This window comes from Carcharodon carcharias, chromosome 20, assembly GCF_017639515.1.
Source record: "Carcharodon carcharias isolate sCarCar2 chromosome 20, sCarCar2.pri, whole genome shotgun sequence".
NCBI lineage: Eukaryota > Metazoa > Chordata > Chondrichthyes > Lamniformes > Lamnidae > Carcharodon > Carcharodon carcharias.
The window spans coordinates 113,414,936-113,440,437 of record NC_054486.1 but is presented as its reverse complement, the minus strand read 5'-3'; the positions used below and the strand labels follow the sequence as shown (position 1 = coordinate 113,440,437).

General features: G+C 45.4%; 1 protein-coding gene across 3 annotated transcripts in view; it reads left to right on the top strand.

Moving 5' to 3' along the window:
* Positions 1–24,267, top strand: part of flvcr2a (FLVCR heme transporter 2a) — a 213,405-nt gene extending 189,138 nt beyond the window's left edge. For all 3 annotated transcript variants that reach the window (XM_041214694.1, XM_041214692.1, XM_041214691.1), the window contains 3 exons: positions 4,225–4,283; positions 7,363–7,452; positions 20,879–24,267. In XM_041214694.1, the coding sequence (XP_041070628.1) occupies positions 4,225–4,283; positions 7,363–7,452; positions 20,879–20,944 (215 nt within the window). In that variant the 3' untranslated portion in view covers positions 20,945–24,267. The remainder of the gene's footprint in view (positions 1–4,224; positions 4,284–7,362; positions 7,453–20,878) is intronic.
* The last annotated feature ends 1,235 nt before the right edge of the window (positions 24,268–25,502 follow it).

Genomic DNA, 25,502 nt, shown 5'->3' with positions numbered 1-25,502 from the left:
GTACTTTATATTTGTTTGTTAAATTTCTGCCTGCTTACTTATTTGTCCTGCTGTTTATGTAATTTATGATATGCCTCCTCGAATAAATGACAGAGTTGTGTTGAGCTCTCTTAGTGCTGGATTTCTCTGGAATCAATTTGCAATGGTACTTTGAGTTGGCAGCACAGTGCTCTGTTTTGATAATGGATTATTCCACGATTACTTACGTTAGTGTCAAAATGCTGTCGGAGCTGAGTAGTTAATTAGCTAACTGTTGAATCTGGTTACTGTAGCCCCAGTTCAGTTTACTATAAATTCAGGGTTCTTTAGATGTGCCAGCTTCAGCAGATGACACAAAGCTGGGTGGGAGGGTGAGCTGTGAGGAGGATGCAGAGATGCTTCAGTGTGATTTGGACAAGCTGAATGAGTGGGCAAATGCATGTCAGATACAGTATAATGTGGATAAATGTGAGGTTATCCACATTGGTAGCAAAAACAGGAAAGCATCTGAATGGCTATAAATTGAGAGAGGGGAATGTGCGACGAGACCTGGGTGTCCTTGTACACCAGTTGCTGCATGCAGATGCAGCAGGCGGTAAAGAAGGTAAATGGTATGTTGGCTTTCATAGTGAGAGGATTCGAGTACAGGACCAGGGATATCTTGCTGCAATTGTACAGGGCCTTGGTGAGACCACACCTGGAATATTGTGTGCAGTTTTGGTCTCCTTATCTGAGGAAGGGTTTTCTTGCTATAGAGGGAGGGCAGCAAAAGTTTACCAGACTGATTCCTGGGATGGCAGGACTGACATATGAGGAGAGATTGAGTCGGTTAGGATTATATTCACTGGAGTTCAGAAGAATGAGAGGGGGATCTCATAGAAACCTATAAAATTCTAACAGGACCAGACAGGGTAGATGCAGGAAGGATGTTCCCGATGGTGGGGGTGTCCAGAACCAGGGGTCACAGTCTGAGGATATGGGGTAGACCATTTAGGACTGAGATGAGGAGAAATTTCTTCACCCAGAGAGTGGTGAGCCTGTGGAATTCATTACCACAGAAAGTAGTTGAGGCCAAAACATTGTATGTTTTCAAGAAGGAGTTAGATATAGCTCTTGGGGTGAAAGGGATCAAAGGATCTGGGGAGAAAGCGGGAGCAGGCTATTGAGTTGGATGATCAGCCATGATCATAATGAATGGCGGAGCAGGCTCGAAGGGCCGAATGGCCTACTCCTGCTCCTAGTTTCTATGTTTAGTCCAGCCAAAGCAGACGGAGCGCAACTGGCTAACTGAGCGAGGACTTGGAGTTTGGTGAGAGGGGGAGTTCAGTGAAGTGGGGGGGAAGGAGGTGTTTGTTTCTTCTTTCTTTCTTTCCCACCCCATAGGAATTGGTTCTTGCTCTACTACAGGGAAAGGAGCTAGAATGGTTAAGTTCTATTCTATCCCTAAGGTTTAAGAAAGTACACAAATTGGTGATAAAGTTAATAAAATATATAAGAAAGCAACATAAATAAGTGATTAATATAATTAAGTAATTATTTAAAACTCATTAAGGATGGCAGGACAGGTGATGTGTCACAGCTGCAGCATGTGGGAGCTCTTGGATAATATTGTGATCCAGGGTAAACACATCTGCAGTAATTGTTTGTGGCTTGAGGAACTTCGGCTCAGTCATTGAGCTGAAGGCTGAGCTGCAGACACTGTGACATATCAGGGAGGGGGAAAGTTACCTGGATGCTTTATACCAGGAGACAGTCACACCACTTAGGATAGGGTCTTCTGATTTGATCAGTGGTCAAGAACAGGAGGGTGTGACTGCGAGTGAGGAGGGTGTGACTGCGAGTGAGGAGGGCGTGACTGCGAGTGAGGAGGGCGTGACTGCGAGTGAGGAGGGTGTGACTGCGAGTGAAGAGGGTGTGACTGCGAGTGAGACAGGTAAGGGGACCCAGAGGGCAGGAATGTGAGCTTCTGCAATTGTCCAACAGGTTTGAGGTTCTTTCAGTTTTTTTGGATGAGAGTGAGGTCTGCAGGGTGGATCAGCAAACTGACCTTGACACTGTGGTACAAGAAGCCATGCAAGGGGAGCAAAAGAGAACATAGTGGCATTAGGGGACAATATAGTGAAAGGGACTGACAGTGTTCTCTGTAGCTCTGTTGCCTGCCTAGTACCAGGGTTTGGGACATCTGTTCAGGGCTAGAAAGGAGCTTGCTATGGGAGGGCAAGGATCTAGTGGTCATGGTCCATGTGTAGGTACCAATGACATAAACAGGATGAGGAAGGAGGCTCTGCATAGTCAGTATGACGAGCTAGGCACCAAATTAAGAAGCAGAACCTCTAAGGTAATAATTTCTGGATTATTACCTGAGCCATGTACAAATTGGCATAGGACAAATAAGATTAGAGAGTTGAATGTGTGGCTCAAAGACTGGTGTGGGAGGAGTGGGTTCCAGTTTGTGGGGCACTGGCACCAATACTGGGGAAAGTGGGTGCTGTAGCCTTGGGATGGTCTACACCTGAACAATGCTGGTGCTGGTATCCTCGCGAGCCACATAACTAGGGAAGTAGAGAGGGTTTTAAACTGAATAGTGGAGGCAAGGGATCAAATTTGGGAAGATGTGGTAAACCAAAGAGTAGAGACAAGGCAAGAGAGACGAGTATTAATATGGGAAATGATAAACAGACTGTGACAGGAAGGGACTGAGAGTACAAATCTAAGTGTAAATCAGCAGATAATTCTAGACGCTACAAAAATAATAAAGGGACAAAACTAAAGGCTCTGTATCTAAACACATGTAGCATTTGAAAAAAAACAGGTGAACTGATAGCGCAAATAGAAATAAGTAAGCATAATTTGATAGCCATTACAGAGACATGGCTACAGGATGGCACAGATTGGGCCCGGAATATTGAAGGGTACGTGACATTTAGGAAGGACAGGAAGTTAGAAAAAGGTGGCAGGGTAGTTAATTAATGATGGTATTAGCACATTAGAGAGGGATGACCTAAGTTCAGGAAACCAGGATGTAGAAGTGGTTTAGGCTGAGATGAGGAATGTTAAAGGCAAAAAGTCACTTGTGGGAGTGGTGTACAGGCTCCCCAACTGTAACTACAGTAGGATAGAGTATAAAGGAAGAGATAATGGGAGCTTGCCAGAAAGGTACAGCGATAATCATGGAGGATTTTAATCTACATATGGACTGGAAAAATCAGATGGGCAAAGGTAGCGTAGATGAGAATTTCATAGATTGTTTTTGGGATAGTTTCTTAGAACAGCACACTCTGGAGCCAACCGGAGAGCTGGCTATACTAGACCTGGTATTGAGCAACAAGATAGGATTAATTGATAATCTCCTAGTGAAGGCGTCCCTAGGTAGAGCGATCATAATATGATTGAATTTTACATTCATTTTGAGGGAGAAATGAGTGCGTCCAAAATTAGTATTTTAGGAAAGCTATTAGAATGTTATCATTTATTGTGAGGGGAATTGATCACAAAAGTAGGGAGGCTATGCTTCAGTTATACAGGGCACGGGTGAGACCACATCTGGAGTATTGGGTACCGTACTGGTCTCCTTATTTAAAGAAAGATGTAATTGTGTTAGAAGCAGTTCAGAGAAGGTTTACCAGACTAATACCAGGAATTGGGTAGGTTGTCTTATGAGGAAAGGTTGGACAGGTTGGGCTTGTATCCACTGGAATTTAGAAGAGTAAGAGGTGAGTTAATTGAAACCTATAAGATCCTGGGGGGTCTTGACAGGGTGTGTGTGGAGAGGATGTTTCCTCTTGTGAGAGAATCTAGAACTAGGGGTCACTGTTTAAAAATAAGGGGTCACTCATTTAAGACAGAGATGAGGAAAAAAAATTTCTCTCAGAGGGTTGTGAGTCTTTGAAACTCTCTTCCTGAAAAGGTAATGGAAACAGAGCCTTTGAATATTTTTAAGGCAGAATTCGATAGATTCTTGATTAACAAGGGGGTGAAAGGTTATCAGGGGTAGGCAGGAATGTGGGATTGAGGTCACATTCAGATCAGCCAAAATCTTATTGATTGGTGGAGCAGGCTCGAGGGGCCGAGTGGCCTACTCCTGCTCCTAATTCGTATGTTTATATGCCCTGGGATCACTGTGGGGCTGGATTACTTCAAGATCACTATTTCTGATTTTGTATTTTATTTTAGTAAGGAGGAGAAACAGGGAGCTGAGAAAAGAAATGGGAAATGAATTAACAATGTGACTATTTGATTTAACAGCAATAATTAAATCAGACCTCAGGAGACAGAAGGCAAACATGCACGTGACACAAGACACGGTAAGTAAGGCCTTGCTTCCAGCCTTCATTTATCAGGCATGTCTGGCTTTGTTTGGGTAAAATCTATTCTGTGGAATTCTCAAAACAGCCTCACTCTTAACTCATTCTCTGTACCACCTCCAATTACCAACTGTCAAACAAGTGATTAGAGTTTAGTGCCACACTGTCACTTTGGCTACACATTCTGTTGACTGTCTCTGTAGATAATGTGCTAGCCACACAACCTTTGTAAAAGCTAAAATTAACATTTTTAAAAATTAGCATCCTTTATGAAGGCCAACAATGCTAGCTTTGAAATCTCCCATCATTCCTCCTAAGCAACTCTGTAACGACTGCTACTCAATCAGAGGTTCCACTGGAGAACGCTGCTCATTATCTTTTGTCTAGAGAATTGTGCATAGTGAGAACACTGGGAAGTTTGGAGTCACTAGAACATTTCATGCGGTTATATTCTACCATTGTGTCAGACTGCTTGAAGGGTTTTAATAGGTGAAGGTGGCAGACAGTTAGTGGGGATCGCTCAACATCAAAATTTTCCAATGTCCTTTTCAGAATCCAACCCACCTTAATGAAGACACCAGACACTGTTTCTGAAATGAACGCTCTGTCCCTAAACCTATTCATACTATTTGTTCATTTTATGACAAGTAGGAATACTCTTTGTGTGAAAAGGATACTAACTTTTTCAAGGAAGGAGCTTTGTTCAAACCTGTTGAGAAGGAAGAATTAAAGCACCTTCCTCTTTGAATCCAATTGGTGTACAGCATAAAGTGACTCTGATTTTGCTTGCTGTTCCTTGTAGGCCTACACTAACGCCAAGTTGGTCTACAATTACTCATCTCCTCACCTTCAGTTCCCACATTAGCTGTCCCTGCAAACCTGTTATTAGTTAGCTCTGAACAACAACATCATAGTCATACTGATTCATACTGGTAACAGGTTCTTTTTGAAGCATTTTATATATCTGTGGTGGTTGGATTGGAGCTGGTAGATATGTGTGAGATTGATCCTGCCTGTTCTCCTTGCTATGTTTGATTGGCCACGTTCTCCGTGTTCACATTTCCTTCCCGGGTGAGTTTTTAAAGAAATAAATTTAAAAGAAAATAGTCAAAAGCATCGTAATCTCTTACTCCCAGCTGTGGTGGACTTTAGAAGGCCAATTTGCACCCTCCCTGCCCAGTAGAAACAAGGTGGACATGTGGTTGATTTGGTGGTCGGGCACTATTTTACCTGCCAGATTTTAGGCTGTATCAAATCTGCCTGTCCACAGGAGCCCGGTCAATACTTCAAATCATTCAGTCCCTGTCACTATCCACAGGATCACACTCCCAACTGGAACTGCCAGTGGCACCATTTTGGACCTGGGTCAGGTCTAGGTGAGGTTAAATTTGTAATTATTTGAAGAGGAGGCGTGCCTCCCTTGCCCTATACTTCCCTCCTGCTCCACCTCCCGTGACCAACATCTCCTCCAGTTCCACCCTGACACACCTTATGTTGGAATCCATTCTTTTGTGTCCTTGGCAGCGGCTTCCTCGCCACTTCATGTGACCAGGTAAGAATTCCCATGGGGAACGGATTGGAGTCTGTCCTCCCAAATAGCCCAGGGTTTCTCACTGGTACTGTCAAAGGCACTTAATTTCCAGTCTATTCCTAATCCCACCCCAGTTTAAATTGATATCTACTCTCAGATTGAAATCTCTATATGACAGATTTGAAAAATTTCCCCTTCTACAAGTTGTTTTCATAAGCAGCTTGCTCTTGCTGAAAGTCCTTGAGACACTGCTTGGATTAACTGTCGTCCATCGCATCTGCACAAAGTTTGAGTACAGCCGAGCACTAGGTGCTGGTCAGGAAGGCCTCGGCGCCAGACACCCTTTGATGTCATTTACTGAAAGGATTGCTTCTAGATGAGATGCCACTGCTTTCAGCATCTACCTGCCTGAGGTCATGACTGGAAATGGCTTGATTGAGTAAAATGTCAACAAACATTGAACTTCAAACTCAGTCAGCGTTTGATCTGAATAGAAGTTTTCAGAGGGAAATCCATCACTTAACCTTTAATCAATTCTTCCAATAGACTTCTGTTGTGTAACTAATCACCCCAGGAACTGAGTCTTGAAGTTAAATGGAACCAGTCACCAGGTTATTGATTTAATTCCATCCATTACACTCACAATGTTCCCCAACTATTCCAAACGCGGTAACCTAACAACCTAACAGCTGATGCCCTAATCATTTTGTTGTGGAACATTTTGCGCTCACTCACATTGTGTACCGTTTTTGTGAAGAACTTCTAACAGTTCTTTAAATGTGTTGATCAGATAAATGTTCTTAAATAAAAGCAAAATACTGCAGATGCTGGAAATCTGAAACAAAAACAGAAAATGCTGGAAAAACTCAGCAGGTCTGACAGCATCTGGGGGGAGAAAAAAACAGAGTTAACATTTTGAGACCATATGTGAGCCAAACATGGTGTTTTTTTCTCTCCACAGATGCTGTTAGACCTGCTGAGTTTTTCCAGATAAACGTTCATGTTTGTTTCTCCTGGATCAGCAAACGAATGTCTGTACAGATCGATCAACAGCGGCAGCATCCGCAGAGAGGAACACAGTTAACGTTTTCAGTCCATAGGGCTCTTCATCAGAATAGTTCTGTTGAAGAGTCCTACGGATTTGAAACGTTAACTGTGTTCCTCTCCGCAGATGCTGCCAGACCTGCTGAGTTTTTCCCGGTATTTTTATTTTTGTTTTGGATTTCCAGCATCCGCAGTTTTTTGCTTTTGATCAACAGTGGGTTGTGTGGAGTCATGAGAATCTGAACTGTCCCGTAGTCCTGGTCTGTCATGTGCAATTGCTGGGCCTCCAAGTAACCCGAGTTCCATAGTTGACAATAAATCACATGGTGACTATGGGTTGCAGTCTGCAATTTTGTGGAAAGATGTTTAGTGGTGGTTGTTTCTGATGTTTCTGCTGAGTGTTGACTACTGTGGGTTGGCTGGTCCTTGCACAGAGTAGCAGCACTAACTGTCAATTGATGTTTGATCATTAATGTCTAATTATGTGTAGCGTGTGTATTACAGAGCATAAGAGCAAATCACCTTCTCGATTACGGGTCTACAGCTGCCACGATTTCCTCATTCATCTTGCCTCGTCGGTTGTTGTCGTCAGAGGTAGGAATTAGAATCACCTTTTACATAATGGTTGACTTTAGCTTTGAGTCACCTGTTCTAAGTGCCCACAGTAACCAACACTAGGAAGCAATACTGAGGAAGTGTCAGGAATACACTGGAATGGTTCAAGAAGGCAGCTCACCATCACCTTCTCAAGGGCCATTAGGGATGGGCAATAAATGCTGGCTCAGCCAGCGATGCCCACATTCCATGAGTGAATTAAAAAACGCTCATGTTTGCCAGTCACACTTAGTTGGTATAGCTCTCAGTCCCTTCTGAAGAGTGAAAGATGCATTATATATGGGAATGTCCCATATCTGTGTGTTGCAATTATCTGCCTTAGGCCTTATTTCATTATGCACACATGTCTGAATCAGCAAACATTTCGTATGATGTGAATCAAAATGTTATCAATGTATTTTGTACTAGGAATGTGCTTGCTCACTTAATCCACTCTGCCTACCGAAGTATCCTTGCCTCAGAGTAAATCAATAGAATTTATCTTCTAATAGTAATTAGTTTCTATCTGTTTATTTGTTCCTACGTCAATGTATTGCCACAATCCCTGTCATTCAGGATGAATTACAGCAGTGAAAGGAGCATTATTTCTGATAATTTTTCATATACCATGCATTGTTTTACATGAATAACAAATCTAAAGTCCAGGTACACCTAAGATGCAAAAATGCTTAATGTGCTGGATTTTAGAGTCATAGAGGTCTACAGCACAGAAAAAGGCCCTTTGGCCCATTGAGTCTGTGCCGGTCAAACAAGTGCCTAACTATTCTAATCCCCTTTTCCAGCACTAGGCCCATAGCCTTGTATGCCACTTACATTGTGATTTTTACATTAAATGTTCCTTTTCCATTATTCTTCAGAGCAGATTATCATTATAAAGGTGGCGCAACAACTATCATTGTGCTAGTGTGTGCACACTCCTTTTAACTAAAAGTCTAGGCCTTTGAACCTTGATAAACTAGTGTACATCACTGGTGAAAAAGCGCCAGCCTTTGTAACCAGGGATCTTAGCTCTCATCCTTGCAACTGAGGAATTTGTTGTTGACCTCATGTTTCTGAAAAATAAACTAGTCAAAATGTTCTAATCTCAGTACATTCGTCCTCATTCTCTGATTGTTAGCATCCTTTGGTACCATGCTCTTATTTTGCTTCTCTCTCTCTCTCTCCCTCTGTTGACATTTTCCATCATTCTTACCTCTAAGATGCTCCTTAAAAACCCATCTCTTTAACACCATTTTTAGTCAGCAATCATCATTTTTTGGTGGATTTTTGTTTGTTTTTTGATTCTATGAAGTGCTTAAGGGCATTTACCTGCATTGAAGCCACTAAATGGAATCAATTCTGTAGGCTGCTTTTGTCATGGGGAGGTGTTGGGGTAGTGGTATTGTCATTGGGCTAGTAATCCAGAGACCCAGGGTAATGCTCTGGGGACCTGGGTTCAAATTCAATAAAATTTCAATTCTGAAATTAAAAAGTCTAATGGTGACCATGAAACCATTGTAAATCTGCTTCACTAATGCACTTACCCGGTCTGGCCTACATGTGACTCCAGACCCACAGCAATGTGGTTGACTCTTAACTGCCCTCTGAAACGGCCACTCAGTCAAACCAAACTGCTACAAAGTCACAAAAAATGAATGAAACCGGATGGACCACCTGGCAAAGCCCTCCTTACTAACATCTGGGGGCTAGTGCCAACATTGGGAGAGCTGCCTCACAGACTAGTCATCCTCATGGAATCATATCTTACAGATAATGTCCCAGACACCACCATCATCATCCCTGCAGAGCTGGCGGCACAGTGGTATCCAATTGGGAGAGAGTTGCCCTGGGAGTCCTCAACATTGACTGTGGACCCATGTAGTCTCATGGCATCAGGTCAAACATGGGCAAGGAAACCTCCTGCTGATTACCATGTACCGCCCTCCCTCAGCTGATGAATCAGTGCTTCTCCATGTTGAACATCACTTGGAGGAAGCACTGAGGGTGGCAAGGGCGCAGAATGTACTCTGGTTGGGGACTTCAATGTCTATCACCAAGAGTGGCTCGGTAACACCACTACTGACCGAGCTGGCCAAGTCCTAAATGACATAGCTGCTAGACTGGGTCTGCGGCAGGTGGTGAGGGAACCAACAAGAGGGAAAAACATACTTGACCTCACCCTCACCTGCCGCAGGTGCATCAGTTCATGATAGTACTGGTAAGAATGACCACTGCACAGTCCTAGTGGAGACCCAGTCCTGCCTTCACATTGAGGATACCCTTTGTCATGTTATGTGGCACTACCACCGTGCTAAATGGGATAGATTTCGAACAGATCTAGCAACTCAAGACTAGGCATTCATGAGGCGCTGTGGGCCATCAGCAGCAGAATTGTACTCGAACACGACCTGTAACCTCATGGCCCGGCATATCCCCCACTCCACCATTACCATCAAGTTAGGGGATCAACCCTGATTCAATGAAGAGTGCAGGAGGGCATGCCAGGAGCAGCACCAGGCATACCTAAACATGAGGTGTCAACCTGGTGAAGCTATAACACAGGACTACTTGTGTGCCAAACAGCATAAGCAGCAAGTGATAGACAGAGCTAAGCGATCCCACAACCAATGGATCAGATCTAAGCTCTGCAGTCCTGCCACATCCAGTCGTGAATGGTGGTGGACAATTAAACAACTCACTGGAGGAGGCTCCACAAATATCCCCATCCTCAATGACCATGGATCATCCACTTGGCACTTCTGGCTGAAGCTTTTGCTACAATCTACAGCCAGAAATGCCGAGTGGATGATCCATCTCGGCCTCCTCCGGAGGTCCCCAGCATCACAGATGCCAGTCTTCAGCCAATTCAATTCATTCCACGTGAAAATAAGAAACGGCTGAAGGCATTGGATACTGCAAAGGCTATTGGCCCTGACAATATTCCGGCAATAGTACTGAAGACTTGTGCTCCAGAACTTGCCGTGCCCCTAGCCAAGCTGTTCCAGTACAGCTACAACACTGGCATCTACCCGGCTATGTTGAAAATTGCCCAGGTATATCCTGTAGACAAAAAGCAGGACAAATCCAACCTGGCCAATTACCGCTAATCAGTCTACTCTCCATCATCAATAAAGTAATGGAAAGGGTCATCAACAGTGCTATCAAGTGGCACTTGCTTAGCAATAACCTGCTCACTGACACCCAGTTTGAGTTCCGCCAGGGCCACTCAGCTCCTGACCTCATTACAGCCTTGGTTCAAACATGGACAAAGAGCTGAACTCCTGAGGTGAGGGGAGAGTGACTGCCCTTGACATCAAGGCAGCATTTGACTGAGTGTGGCATCAAGGAGCCCTAGCAAAACTGGAGTTGATGGGAGTCAGGGGGAAAACTCTCCATTGGTTAGAGTCACACCTAGCACAAAGAAAGATGGTTGTGGTTGTTGGAGGCTGGAGAAATGGTGCAGGGGGGAAGGATTCAGATTCCTGGGACATTGGGACAGGTTCTGGGGAAGGTGAGACCAGTACAAACAGGACGGGTTGTATCTGGACAAGACCGGGACCAATGTCCTCAGGGAGGGTGGTTGCTAGTGCGGTGGGGGAGGGTTTAAGCTAGAATAACAGGGGGATGGGATCCTGAGCAGGGAGACAGAGGAGGGGAAACAAGGATAGAAACAAAAGACAGAAAAGTAAGAAGCAAAAGTGAAAGGCAGAAAAAACAAGGGCGAGAAACAGATGGGGTCAGAGTGCAAAATAAAGCTAAGATGATTAACAAGGTTAAAAAGGCAAGTCTAAAGGCATTGTCGCTTAATGTGCAGAGCATTCACAATAAGGTAGATGAATTAACACTGCAAATAGATATAAACGATTATGATACTTTTGCAATTACGGAGACATGGCTGCAGGGTGACCAAGGATGCGAACTGAACATCCAGGAGTATTCAATATTTAGGAAGGACAGACAAATAGGGAAAGGAGGTGGGGTAGCATTGTTAGGAAAGGAGGAAATCAATGCAATAGTGAGGAAGGATATTGGCTCAGAAAATCATGATGTGGAATCTGTTTGGGTGGAGATAAGAAACACCAAGAGGCAGAAAACATTGTTTTGGGTTATCTGTAGGCCCCCAAACAGAAATGTAAATGTAAGGGAAGGCATTAAACAGGAAATTAGAGACACATGCAATAAGGGTACAACTATAATCATGGATGAATTTAATCTACATATAGATTGGACAATACGTTGAGGAACCAACTAGAGGTCAGGCTATCCTAGACTGGGTATTGTGCAATGAGAAAGGATTAATTAACAACTTTGTTGTTGGTCCCTTGGGGGAAGAGCAAGCATAAAATGATAGAATTGTTCATTAGGATGGAGAGTGAAAAAGTTGAATCTGAAACTAGGGTCCTGAATCTAAATAAAGGGAACTACGAAGGTATGAGGTGCGAGTTGGCAATGATAAATTGGGGCACCTTACTAAAAGGGCTGATGGTGGATAGGCAATGGCTAATATTTAAGGAACACATACATGAATTACAACAATTATTCATTCCTGTCTGGTGCAAAAGTGAAACAGGAAAGGTGGTTCAACCGTGGCTTACAAAAGAAATTAGGGATAGTATTAGATCCAAAGAGGAGATATATAAAATTGCCAGAAAAAGCAGCAAGCCAGAGGATTGGGAGCAGTTTAGAATTCAGCAAAAGTGAACAAAATGATTGATCAAGAAGGGGAAAATGGAGTATGAGAGTAAACTTGCAGGGAACATAAAGACTGGCTGTAAAATCTTCTATAAGTATGTAAAGAGAGAAAGATTATGAAGACAAATGTAGGTCCCTGACAGAAAACTGGGGGAAATTATAATGGAGAACAAAGAAATGGCAGAAGAATTGAACACATATTCTGGTTCTGTCTTCACAAAAGAGGACACAAATAATTTCCCAGAAATGTTAGGGCCTAGAGAGAGGGAGGAATTGAAGAAAATCAGTATTAGTAAAAAAAGATTGGTGCTAGAGAAATTAATGGGTTTAAAGGCTGAAAAATCCCGAAGGTCTCATAATCTACATCCCAGACAACTAAAGGAAGTGGCCCCGGAAATATTGGATGCATTGGTGGTCATCTTCCAAAATCCTATAGACTCTGGAGCAGTTCCTGCAGATAGGAGGGTGACAAATGTAACCCCACTATTTAAAAAAGGAGGGAGAGAAAAAACAGAGAATTACAGACCAGTTAGTCTAACATCAATAGTGGGGAAAATGCTGCAGTCTATTATAAAAGATATGGTAACAGAACACTTGGAAAGCATTAACGGGATTAGACAAGGTCAGTATGGGTTTATGAAAGGGAAATCATGTTAAACTAATCTACTGGAGTTTTTTGAGGATGTAATTGGTACAATAGATAAGGGAGAACTATTGGATGTGGTGTATTTGGATTTCAAGAAGGCTTTTGATAAGGTTCCACATAAGAGGCTAGTGGACAAAATTAAAGCACATGTGAGTGGGAGTAATATACTGGCATGGATTGAGAATTGGTTGACTGACCGGAAACATAGAGTTGGGAATAAATGGGTCTTTTTCCGAGTGGCAGGCAGTGACTAGTGGTGTACCGCAGGGATCAGCGCTTGGAGCCCCAGTTATTCATGCTATATATAAATGACTTGGATTAGGAAACCAAATGTAATATTCCCAATTTTGCTGAAGACACAAAACCGGACGGGGTTTTAAGTTGTGAGGAGGATGCAAGGAGGCTTCAGGGTGACTTAGACAAGTTGTGTGTGTGGGGGGGGCAAACACATGACAGATGCAGTATAACGTGGATAAATGTGGAGTTATATACTTCAGTGTGAATAATAGAAAGGCAGAGGATTATTTAAATGATGATATATTGGGAAATGTGGATGTACAAAGGGATCCAGGTGTCTTTGTAAACCAGTCAATGAAAGTAAACAGACAGGTGCAGCCAGCAATTAGGCAAATGGGATGTTGGCCTTCATTGCGAAAGGATTTGAGTTCAGAAGTAGGGATGTTTTACTGCAGTTATACAGGGCCTTGGTGAGACCACACCTGGAGTATTGTGTACAGTTTTGGTCTCCCTACCTAAGAAAGGATATACTTGCCATAGAGGGAGTGCAGCGAAGGTTCACTAGGCTGATACCGGGGGTGGCAGGACTGTCGTATGAGGAGAGATTGGTTTGACTGGGCCTGTATTCACTAGAGTTTAGAAGAATGAGAGGGGATCTGACTGAAACGTATAAAATTCTAACAGGGTTAGACAGACTGGATGCAGGGAGGATGTTTCCCCTGGTTGGGGAGTCTAGAACCAGGGGTCACAGTCTCAGGATACGGGATAGGCCATTTAGGACTGAAATGAGGAAACATTTCTTCCCTTGGAGGCTGGTCAACCTATGGAATTCTCTACCACTGCGGCTGTGGAGGCCGGGTCACTGAGTATATTCAAGAAAGAAATTGATAATTTTTTCAATATTAGGGGCATCAAGGGGTATAGAGAGAAAGCGGGAATATGGCATTGAGATAGAGGATCAGCCATGATCATATTAAATGGCAGAGCAGGCTCGAAGGGCCAAATGGCCTACTCCTGCTCCTAGTTTCTAAGTCAGTCATCTCAGCTCCAGGACATCACTGCAGGAGTTCCTCAGGGTAGTGTCCTCAGCCCAACCATCTTCAGCTGCTTATCAATGACCTTCCTTCCATCATAAGGTCAGAAGTGGGGATGTTCGCTGATGATTGCACAATGTTCAGCACCATTCGCAACTCCTCAGATACTGAAGCAGTCCATGTCCAAATGCAGCTAGACCTGGACAATATCCAGGCTTTGGCTGACAAGTGGCAACATTCACACCACACAAGTGCCAGGGAATGACCATCTCCAACAAGAGAGAATCTAACCATCACCCCATGACATTCAATGACATTACCATCACTGAATCCCTCACTATCAACATCCTAGGGGTTACCATTGACCAGAAACTGAACTGGACTAGCCATATAAATACTGTGGCTACAAGAGCAGGTCAGAGGTTAGGAATCCTGCGGCGAGTAACTCACCTCCTGACTCTCCAAAGCCTGAGCACCATCTACAAAGGCACAAGTCAGGAGTGTGATGGAATACTCTCCAGTTGCCTGGATGAGTGCAGCTCCCACAACACTGAAGAAGCTTGACACCATCCAGGACAAAGCAGCCCCCTTGATTGGCACCACATCCACAAACATTCACTCCCTCCACCACCGGCACACAGTAGCAGCAGTGTGTGTACCATCTACAAGATGCACTGCAGAAACTCATCAAGGCTCCTTGGAACACCACTACCTGGAAGTTCCCCTTCAAGCCCCTCACCATCCTGACTTGGAAATACATCGCCGTTCTTTCACTGTCGCTGGGTCAAAATCCTGGATCCCCCTCCCTAACAGCACTGTGGGTGTACCTACACCACAGGGACTGCAGTGGTTCAAGAAGGCAGCTCACCCCCACCTTCTCAAGGGCAACTAGGGATGGGCAATAAATGCTGGCCCAGCCAGCAAAGCCCACATCCAATGAATGATTTTTTTAAAAGTGGTGCAGTGCAGAAATCTTATGTTATAGGAATGTTTAGATTGCTCCCATTAGTGAGCCTTTGAAGAACACATTAGTGTATTATTGTATATGGCATTTTGATTGGAGGGAACAGAAGCGAAATAGCCTGCCTCTCTAGGAAGGTGGCTGAAATATCCTGTTCCTGGCATAAGGAGGGTAGAAGCATCATCCACTAAATTTAATGATTGAGTTTCCAACTTACTGTACTTCACTAGACTCTTAATCCATTTGGATAAGCCAAATTTCCTATTATTGAGCATCCATGGGCTGTACTCCTCATCGATCAGTTCAGAGTATTGGAAAACAGTCACTCCTGTTCATAAGGATGGACTGCGTGGGTATCTCAGGGATCAGTCCTGGACATGGACTGAGTGGGGTATCTCAGGGATCAGTCCTGGACATGGACTGAGTGGGGTATCTCAGGGATCAGTACTGGGGATGGACTGAGTGGGGTATCTCGCGATCGGTGCTGGAGATGGATGAGTGGGGTAACTCAGGGATCAGTGCTGGGGGCAGATGAGTGGGGCATCTCAGGAATCGGGGCTGGGACTGGACAGAGTGCGGTATCTCAGGGATCGGGGCTGGAGGATGGACTGAGTGGGGTATCTCAGGGATCGGGGCTGGAGGATGGACTAAGTGGGGTATCTTGGGATCGATTCTGGGGCTGAACTGAGTGGGGTATCTCAGGGATCGGGGCTGGGGGATGGACTGAGTGGGGTATCTCAGTGATCGGGGCTGGGACCGGACAGAGTGGGGTATCTCAGGGATCAGTCCTGGCGATGGACTGAATGGGTTGTCTCAGGATCGGTGCTGGACATGGACAGAGTGGGTTATATCAGGGATTGTGGCTGGGGGATGGACTGAGTGGGGTATCGCAGGGATTGGGGTTGGGGGACGGACTGAGTGGGGTGTCACAGGGATCAGCGCTGTAGATGGACTGAGGGCGGTATCTTAGGGATCGATGCTGGGGCCGTACTGAGTGGGGTATCTCAGGGATCAGTCCTGGGGTCAGACTGAGTGGGGTATCTCAGGGATCGGGCCTGGGGGATGGACTGAGTGAGGTATCTCAGGGATCAATGCTGGGGCTGAACTGAGTGCAGTATCTTGGGATCGGTCCTGGGGATGGACTGAGTGGGGTATCTCAGGGATTGTTGCTGGGAGATGGGCTGAGTGTCTCAGGGATCGGTGCTGGGGGATGGACTGAGTGCAGTATCTCGGGATGGGGGCTGGGGGATGGACTGAGTGCAGTATCTTGGGATCGGTATTGGGGATGGACTGAGTGCAGTATCTTGGGATCGGTATTGGGGATGGACAGAGTGCGGTATCTCAGGGATTGGAGCTGGGAATGGACAGAGTGGGGTATCTCAGTGATTGGGGCTGGGTGATGGACAGAGTGCGGTATCTCAGGGATCGGTGCTGGGGTCAGACTGAGTGGGGTATCTCGGGATCGGGGCTGGGGGATGGACTGAGTGGGGTATCTCAGGATCGGGGCTGGGGGATGGACTGAGTGGGGTATCTCAGGGATCAGTCCTGGGGATGAACTGAGTGGGGTATCTCGGGATCGGGGCTGGGGGATGGACTGAGTGGGGTATCTCGGGATCGGGGCTGGGGGATGGACTGAGTGGGGTATCTCGGGATCGGGGCTGGGGGATGGACTGAGTGGGGTATCTCGGGATCGGGGCTGGGGGATGGACTGAGTGGGGTATCTCGGGATCGGGGCTGGGGGATGGACTGAGTGGGGTATCTCAGGGATCAGTCCTGGGGATGAACTGAGTGGGGTATCTCGGGATCGGGGCTGGGGGATGGACTGAGTGGGGTATCTCGGGATCGGGGCTGGGGGATGGACTGAGTGGGGTATCTCGGGATCGGGGCTGGGGGATGGACTGAGTGGGGTATCTCGGGATCGGGGCTGGGGGATGGACTGAGTGGGGTATCTCGGGATCGGGGCTGGGGGATGACTGAGTGGGGTATCTCAGGGATCAGTCCTGGGGATGAACTGAGTGGGGTATCTCGGGATCGGGGCTGGGGGATGGACTGAGTGGGGTATCTCGGGATCGGGGCTGGGGGATGGACTGAGTGGGGTATCTCGGGATCGGGGCTGGGGGATGGACTGAGTGGGGTATCTCAGGGATCAGTCCTGGGGATGAACTGAGTGGGGTATCTCGGGATCGGGGCTGGGGGATGGACTGAGTGGGGTATCTCAGGGATCAGTCCTGGGGATGAACTGAGTGGGGTATCTCGGGATCGGGGCTGGGGGATGGACTGAGTGGGGTATCTCGGGATCGGGGCTGGGGGATGGACTGAGTGGGGTATCTCGGGATCGGGGCTGGGGGATGGACTGAGTGGGGTATCTCAGGGATCAGTCCTGGGGATGAACTGAGTGGGGTATCTCGGGATCGGGGCTGGGGGATGGACTGAGTGGACTAATTGGTGGAAAGGTTAAAGGGGAGTTAAGGTGTAATTTTTTCAGCCACTGGTTGTTGGGATCTGAAGCTTGAGAGCCTGGTAGAGGCAGAAATCCTTATAGAAAAACATGGATATATAATTGAAGTGCCCTTAATGTACGGACATGAACTGGAAAGTAGGATTTATTTAAGGTTGCTTTAATTTGCTTTGTATTTCCTTGAATTTAGACCTTTAAGGGATAATTACATCGAGGTATTTAAAATGACGAAAGGGATTCAACAGTTTAGATACTGGTGGGCAAATCAGGGAACTGCTACAGCACAGACTCATCATGTATTCCTGTTATCCATATAATCCCATTTTCCTGCTTTTTCCCCATTGCCTTGTCAGTTTTTTGCTTTCAACTATTTATCCAATTTCCTTTTGAAAGTTATTCTGAATCTACTTTCACCAACCTTTCAGGCAGCGCATTCCAGATCACAACAATTTGCTGTGAAAGCATTTTTTTGTCCTCAACTCACCTGTTTTTTAAGCGAATATCTTAAATCAGTGTCCTCTAGTTAATGATCCTCTAGTTAATGATCCTCTAGTTAATGATCCTCTTGCTGCTGCAAGTTGTTTCTCCTCACTCTATAAAAACCCTCATGATTTTAAACACATCTATTAAATGTCCCATGATAAAGATAAAATACTGCGGATGCTGGAAATCTGAAACAAAAACAAAAAGTTTTCTTTGGGGAGAAAGACAGAGTTAACATTTCGAGTCTGTATGACTCTTCTTAGTAGAAGAAGTCATACGGACTTGAAACGTTAACCCTGTCTTTCTCTCCACAGAGGCTGTCAGACCTGCTGAGTTTTTACAGCAATTTTTCTTGCTACATTAAATTCCCTGCTGAAAGAATAACCCCAACTTCTCTTCTTGTACATAAAGCCCCATGTTTCTGGTACAATTCTCTTCAATATCCTTTGCACCTTCTCTCTCTCTCCAAGGCCTTGACATCCTTCCTAAGGTGTGGTGCCCAGAAATGGATGCAATACTCCAGTTGGGAGCTAACCTGTGATTTATAAAGGTTTAGCCTATACTTGCTTTAGTGAAACAAACTTTTACTAGATTGATTCCTGGGACGAGAGGGCTGTCCTATGAGGGGAGAGAGAGTAGAATGGGCCGATATTCTCTGGAGTTTAGAAGAATGTGGTGATGTCACTGAAGCAAGTAAGATTCTGGCAGATGCTGAGAAGCTGTTTAGAACTGAGATGAGGAGAAATTTCTTCACTCAAAGGGTTGTGAATCTTTGGAATTCTCTACCCCAGAGAACAGTGGATCCTCTGTCACTGAGTATATTAAGACAAAGATTGGTTAGTGTTTGGTCTATCAGAGAATCAGGGGATATGGGTTAGAGCAGGAAAATGGAGTTGAGATTAATGGAATGGTGGAAGAAGCTTGACTATCTGTTTGGCCTACTCCTGCTCCTGTTTCCTCACTTCTTAGCATAACTTATTCAGTACCCTCTGCCCAGAATTTTCCTAAACCTGTTGAGACGGGAGTGGCATGGAATTTTGGAAACGAAAATGTCAGACTGGTTCACCAACGTGCTCCCACCTCCTTGTGCTTTTCCCAAAGGCAGTAACACAACAGCAAACCCCCCTGGGGATGGTGAGTGCTAAGCAGGCATTCTGTGTCCGCACCCTGGCAAAAAAGAGGAGGCGACTGTACAGGGTAGTCGAAGACTGCGTTATATTTGATTTAGATTTAATTGGTAGCAGTAGAAAATGGCAAGGCTGCTGCCTTCTCAACTCAGTGCCTTGCCATTGAGTGTGGAACTCATAGGTCAAGATTTTCAAAGTGGGGTTAGGAAACCCAATGCCCGGATGAATATTTTTAAATTCAAATACCCTAATGAAGCAGGAGGTGAGCTCAAAGAACAAAGAAAAGTACAGCACAGGAACAGGCCCTTCAGCCCTCCAAACCTGCGCCGATCATATTGCCCGTCAACTAAAACATTTTGCACTTCCAGGGTCTGTATCCCTCTATTTCCATCCTATTCATGCATTTGTCAAGCTGCCTCTTAAACACCACTATCGTACCTGCTTCCACCACCTCCTCTGGCAGCGAATTCCAGACACTCACTACCCTCTGTGTAAAAAACTTGCCCCGCACATCTCCTCTATAGTTTTCTCCTCTCACCTTAAATCTATGTCCCCTAGTAATTGACTCTTCCACCCTGGGAAAAAGCTTCTGACTATCTACTCTGTCCATGCCACTCATAATTTTGGAAACTTCTATCAAGTCGTCCCTCAATCTCCGTCGGTCTAGTGAGAACAATCCGAGTTTCTCCAACCTCTCCTCATAGCTAATAACCTCCAGACCAGGCAGCATCCTGATAAACCTCTCCAATGCCTCCATATCCTTCTGGTAATGTGGCGACCAGAATTGCACGCACTCGATACCCAACCATTGGTGCCAAGTGCCTCCAGGAGGCAGGACCTCCCTGCCCTGAACCAGTGGCAAAGACAGGAGGTGGCCATGCTGGGGGTTGCTGCTGCCTTGCCAAAGAGAGCAGGCAGCTCTTCAGAGAACCAGCAGAGTCTACAGGCTGGAAGGAGCCATGAAGGACAAATGGAGGTCCCAGCATTTGATTCAGTGCAAGTCAGTCCCGAAAAAAACCAGACAAAAAAAATTAGGGAAACTTTCATTGGCCCCCACGGTTAAAGCGACAGCTGTGTACTTGGGATTTGCTGAAATAAAGTTTAAAAATTCCATTCTGACTGGACAGGCCCCTAAACAAGCTTCTGAAGAAGCTGTCAATTGGCAGAAAGCGTGCTTTTTATTCCTCCGACCGCCCCCCCCCCCCACCCCCCCAGCACCAACGTCAGTGGGAAAATATCTCTGTTTATAAAATCAAAGATCATGTATGTCTTTATAACAGCCTTTTCAAAGGGTCCCTATCATCTTCAAATCCAAAACAAGAGGGAATAATCTTAAACTGAGAACTAAATCTTCAGGATTGAAATCATGAAACACTTTTTCACACAAGAGGAGGTGGAAATCTGGAAATGTCTCCTCTGTAACAGGCGTAAGGGATGAATTACCTCAACCTGTTCTTTTGTTCCTTTTCCATTTACTCTTTAACTGTTCACACTATCCGACAACAAAGGTTCTATCTGTGAGCTTTTTCTCCTTCAGTCGTGTGCAAGCATTTAAAAGGCTGGCATCATTTGATGTTTGGTTTCTGGTTGCGGAGAAGTGTGACCAGCAAGTGAAGAGTCTCTAGAATCAGGCCTGTGCTTCCAGTTGAAAATGCAGTCCAGGTTCTAAATGATGTGGTACAGTGACGGTTCAGACTCCACCTGATCTATAAATAGAGGCTGCTGCAGCTGCTGGTTATCGTCACTGTGTCCCTAATGCATGCTTTGTTTTTTTTCCACATATCACAGCGGTTTGCCAAAAAGGCAGAGGAGGGAGTCTGCAGCTCTATAATCTTAAACGAGGCAGCACTGTGAACACAATCCCAACCATGGATAGAGTCAAGGATATTCAGCCAGCACCATGAGACATGCCCACAAGGATGGCAAGGACTGCTTTATACCTGCAGATTCTCTTTGAAATTGATTTGCCAAAGCCTAATATTTTGAATATGTATCATGATCACTTCATCTGCATTAACTAAGCTCTTACCCTCCAGGAAAGATTTCCATAATAAGACTCATTGTGCTGCTCTTTTCCAGTTCCTGGCCATCAATAAAATCTCTAGTTTTCTGAGGGACATGTGCTGGCGCACAAAGCAGGGCTGCTATACATAGACTATAGCTATACATAGCTATACAGTGGTGTAAGAGCCTCGGTCAGATGGTTTTGGAATGTTCCCTTAGAAGTTGTAACTACACAGCACAACACTGAAAGATTTACAGTAACTTGTATAACAGCACAAACAATACGTAAAGATACCTGTAAAAAAAATCAAAATTCTACTTAACATTTTGTTAGGATTCTGATTCCACAGAAATAATAAACAGGTATATGAACTGTGGCCCAGGTCTGGGTGTACAGCTGGTACCTGTAGTCTGTGTCTGGGTGTACAGCTGCTGGTGCCTGTAGTCCAAGTTTGACTGTATAGCTGGTGCCTGTTGTCTGAGTCTGGATATATAACTGCTGTTGCCTGTAGTTCAAGTCTGGGTGTACAGCTGCTGTTGCCTGTAGTCCAAGTCTGGGCATACAGCTGGTGCATGTAGTCTGAGTCTGGGTGTACAGCTGGTGCATGTAGTCCGAGTCTGGGTGTACAGTTGGTGCATGTAGTTCAAATTTGGGTGTACAGCTGGTGCCTATAGTCCGAGTCTGGGTATACAGCTGGTACCTGTAGTCCGAGTCTGGGTATACAGCTGGTACCTGTAGTCCGAGTCTGGGTATACAGCTGGTGCCTGTAGTCTGAGTCTGGGTATACAGCTGGTGCCTGTAGTCAGAGTTTGTGTGTACAGCTGGTGCCTGTAGTCCGAGTCTGGGCATATAGCTGGTGCCTGTAGTCCAAGTTTGGGTATACAGCTGGTGCCTGTAGTCCGAGTCTGGGTAGACAGCTGCTGTTGCCTGTAGTCCAAGTCTGGGTGTACAGCTGCTGTTGCCTGTAGTCCGAGTCTGGGTGTACAGCTGGTGCCTGCAGTCCGAGTTTGGGTATACAGCTGGTGCCTGTAGTCCGAGTCTGGGTATACAGCTGGTGCCTGTAGTCTGAGTTTGAGTGTATAACTGGTGCCTGTAGTCCGGGTCTGGGTGTACAGCTGGTGCCTGTAGTCCATGTCTGGGTGTAGAGCTGGTGCCTGTAGCCCGAGTCTGGGTGTACAACTGGTGCCTGTAGTCCAAGTTTGAGTGTACAACTGGTGCCTGTAGTCCGAGTCTGGATGTATAGCTGGAGCCTGTAGTCTGAGTCAGGATATACAGCTGCAGGTGCCTGTAGTCCAAGTTTGAGTGTATAGCTTGTGCCTGTAGTCTGAGTCTGGGTATATGCTGCTATTGCCTGTAGTCCGAGTTTGAGTGTACAGCTGGTGCCTGTAGTCCGAGTTTGAGTGTACAGCTGGTGCCTGTAGTCCGTGTCTGGGTGAATAGCTGGTGCCTGTAGTCCAAGTCTGGGTATACAGCTGGTGCCTATAGTCCGAGTTTGAGTGTATAGCTGGTGCCTGTAGTCCGAGTCTGGGTGAATAGCTGGTGCCTGTAGTCGGAGTCTGGGTATACAGCTGGTGCCTGTAGTCGGAGTCTGGGTGTACAGCTGATGCCTGTAGTCCGAGTTTGAGTGTACAGCTGGTGCCTATAGTCCGAGTCTGGGTGAACAGCTGGTGCCTGTAGTCCAAGTCTGGGTATACAGCTGGTGCCTGTAGTCTGAGTCTGGGTGAATAGCTGGTGCCTGTAGTCCAAGTTTGAGTGTATAGCTGCTGCCTGTAGTCCGGGTCTGGATGTATAGCTGGTGCCTGTACTCCGGGTCTGGGTGTACAGTTGATGCCTGTAGTCCGAGTCTGGGTGTACAGCTGGTGCCTGTAGTCCAAGTCTGGATGTATAGCTGGTGCCTGTAGTCCGAGTTTGGCTGTATAGCTGGTGCCTGCAGTCCGGGTCTGGCTGTACAGCTGGTGTCTGTAGTCCGAGTTTGGGTGTATAGCTGGCGCCTGTAGTCTGAGTCAGGGTATACAGCTGCTGGTGCCTGTAGTCCAAGTTTGAGTGTGTAGCTGGTGACTGTAGTCTGAGTATATAGCTGCTGTTATCTGTAGTCCGAGTCTGGGTGTACAGCTGCTGTTATCTGTAGTCCGAGTCTGGGTGTACAGCTGCTGTTGCCTGTAGTCCAAATCTGGGTGTACAGCTGCTGTTGCCTGTAGTCCGAGTCTGGGTGTACAGCTGGTGCATGTAGTCTGAGTCTGGGTGCATAGCTTATGCCTGTTGTCCATGTCTGGGTGTACAGCTGGTGCCTGTAGTCCATGTCTGGGTGTACAGTTGGTGCCTGTAGTCCGAGTCTGGGTGTACAGCTGGTGCCCTTGGTCCGAGTCTGGCTGTACAGCTGGTGCCCTTGGTCCGAGTCTGGCTGTACAGCTGGTGCCTGTAGTCCGAGTCTGGCTGTACAGCTGGTGCCTGTAGTCCGAGTCTGGCTGTACAGCTGGTGCCTGTAGTCTGAGTTTGGGTGTACAGCTGGTGCCTGTAGTCCGAGTCTGGATGTGTAGCTGGTGCCTGTAGTCCAAGTTTGTGTGTACAGCTGGCGCCTGTAGTCCGAGTCTGGGTGTAAACCAGTGAGGAGCGAGTCTGTAAGCTGCTTTTGGTGTTGCCATTTGGGAAGAACTCAGTAGTTCAGTGTAGCCTCTTCATTGTACAAAGACTGCTCCTTAAGGCCTCAACATTAATGTTTTAGTCGAGGAGAAGAAAGGGCTGATTGAACTCCTGCATCATCTATGAAGTAAGGACAATAGATGAATTAATCTCTTGATGCTTACACCTTTCATTCTTTGGTACAGATACACCTGAATACAATGAAAGAACATTGTTTTGTCAGCTGTGTAGCTCTGAGCTTGTTGTAGGATCCCCTGTAAATTGTGATTACCATTTGATTACAGGCCTGTATATATAGATCATGTACCATATTGCTGCCCTTTGAACAGAGCGGAGGTGCTGGACAATTCTTGCAGTTTCCGTACTAGTTGGACCTGCCTAATTCCGCTAAGAGCAACAGAGAGATTTTATTCATCTATATTTGGAAAATAGCAGCACAATTTGCAGGAACAGTGGATGGTATTTCAAATTGAAAGAATGAGATAGGGTTCAGAATTATAAATAAAATCTTGGGCCTAATGCCTAAATGTGATTGATTTGATGTTTCATTACATGACCTTGAATGAGCAGCAGCTACAGCAATGTTTGAATGGGCTGCATTATGTCCAGAACAAGGTTGCCAGCTTCTTTAGTACAATTCTCTTTACACAAACCATATCTCGAACCTAACTGTATAACCCCAAAGAGACTAACAGAACCAAAGGAAGCCAGTCAACCCACCATATCTGTGTCCACAATGCTAGGGCATTCCAAAAAAAATCCAACATCGCGTAACACCAATTTTAAACAGATAAAAGAACTTTGCTTAAAGAGGTCCAGGGGCCTTGGGGCAACACGCTCTATAAGGATCCTCAGTATGTTATAAACAACACGCTCTATAAGGATCCTCAGTATGTTATAAACAACACGCTCCATAAGGATCCTCAGTATATTAAACAACACGCTCTATAAGGATCCTCAGTATGTTATAAACAACACGCTCCATAAGGATCCTCAGTATGTTATAAACAACACGCTCCATAAGGATCCTCAGTATGTTATAAACAACACGCTCCATAAGGATCCTCAGTATGTTATAAACAACACGCTCCATAAGGATCCTCAGTATGTTATAAACAACACGCTCCATAAGGATCCTCAGTATATTAAACAACACGATCCATAAGGATCCTCAGTATGTTATAAACAACACGCTCCATAAGGATCCTCAGTATGTTATAAACAACACGCTCCATAAGGATCCTCAGTATGTTATAAACAACACGCTCCATAAGGATTCTCAGTATATTAAACAACACGCTCCATAAGGATCCTCAGTATGTTATAAACAACACGCTCCATAAGGATCCTCAGTATGTTATAAACAACACGCTCCATAAGGATCCTCAGTATGTTATAAACAACACGCTCCATAAGGATCCTCAGTATATTAAACAACACGCTCCATAAGGATCCTCAGTATGTTATAAACAACACGCTCCATAAGGATCCTCAGTATGTTATAAACAACACGCTCTATAAGGATCCTCAGTATATTAAACAACACGCTCCATAAGGATCCTCAGTATGTTATAAACAACACGCTCCATAAGGATCCTCAGTATGTTATAAACAACACGCTCTATAAGGATCCTCAGTATGTTATAAACAACACGCTCCATAAGGATCCTCAGTATGTTATAAACAACACGCTCCATAAGGATCCTCAGTATGTTATAAACAACACGCTCCATAAGGATCCTCAGTATGTTATAAACAACACGCTCC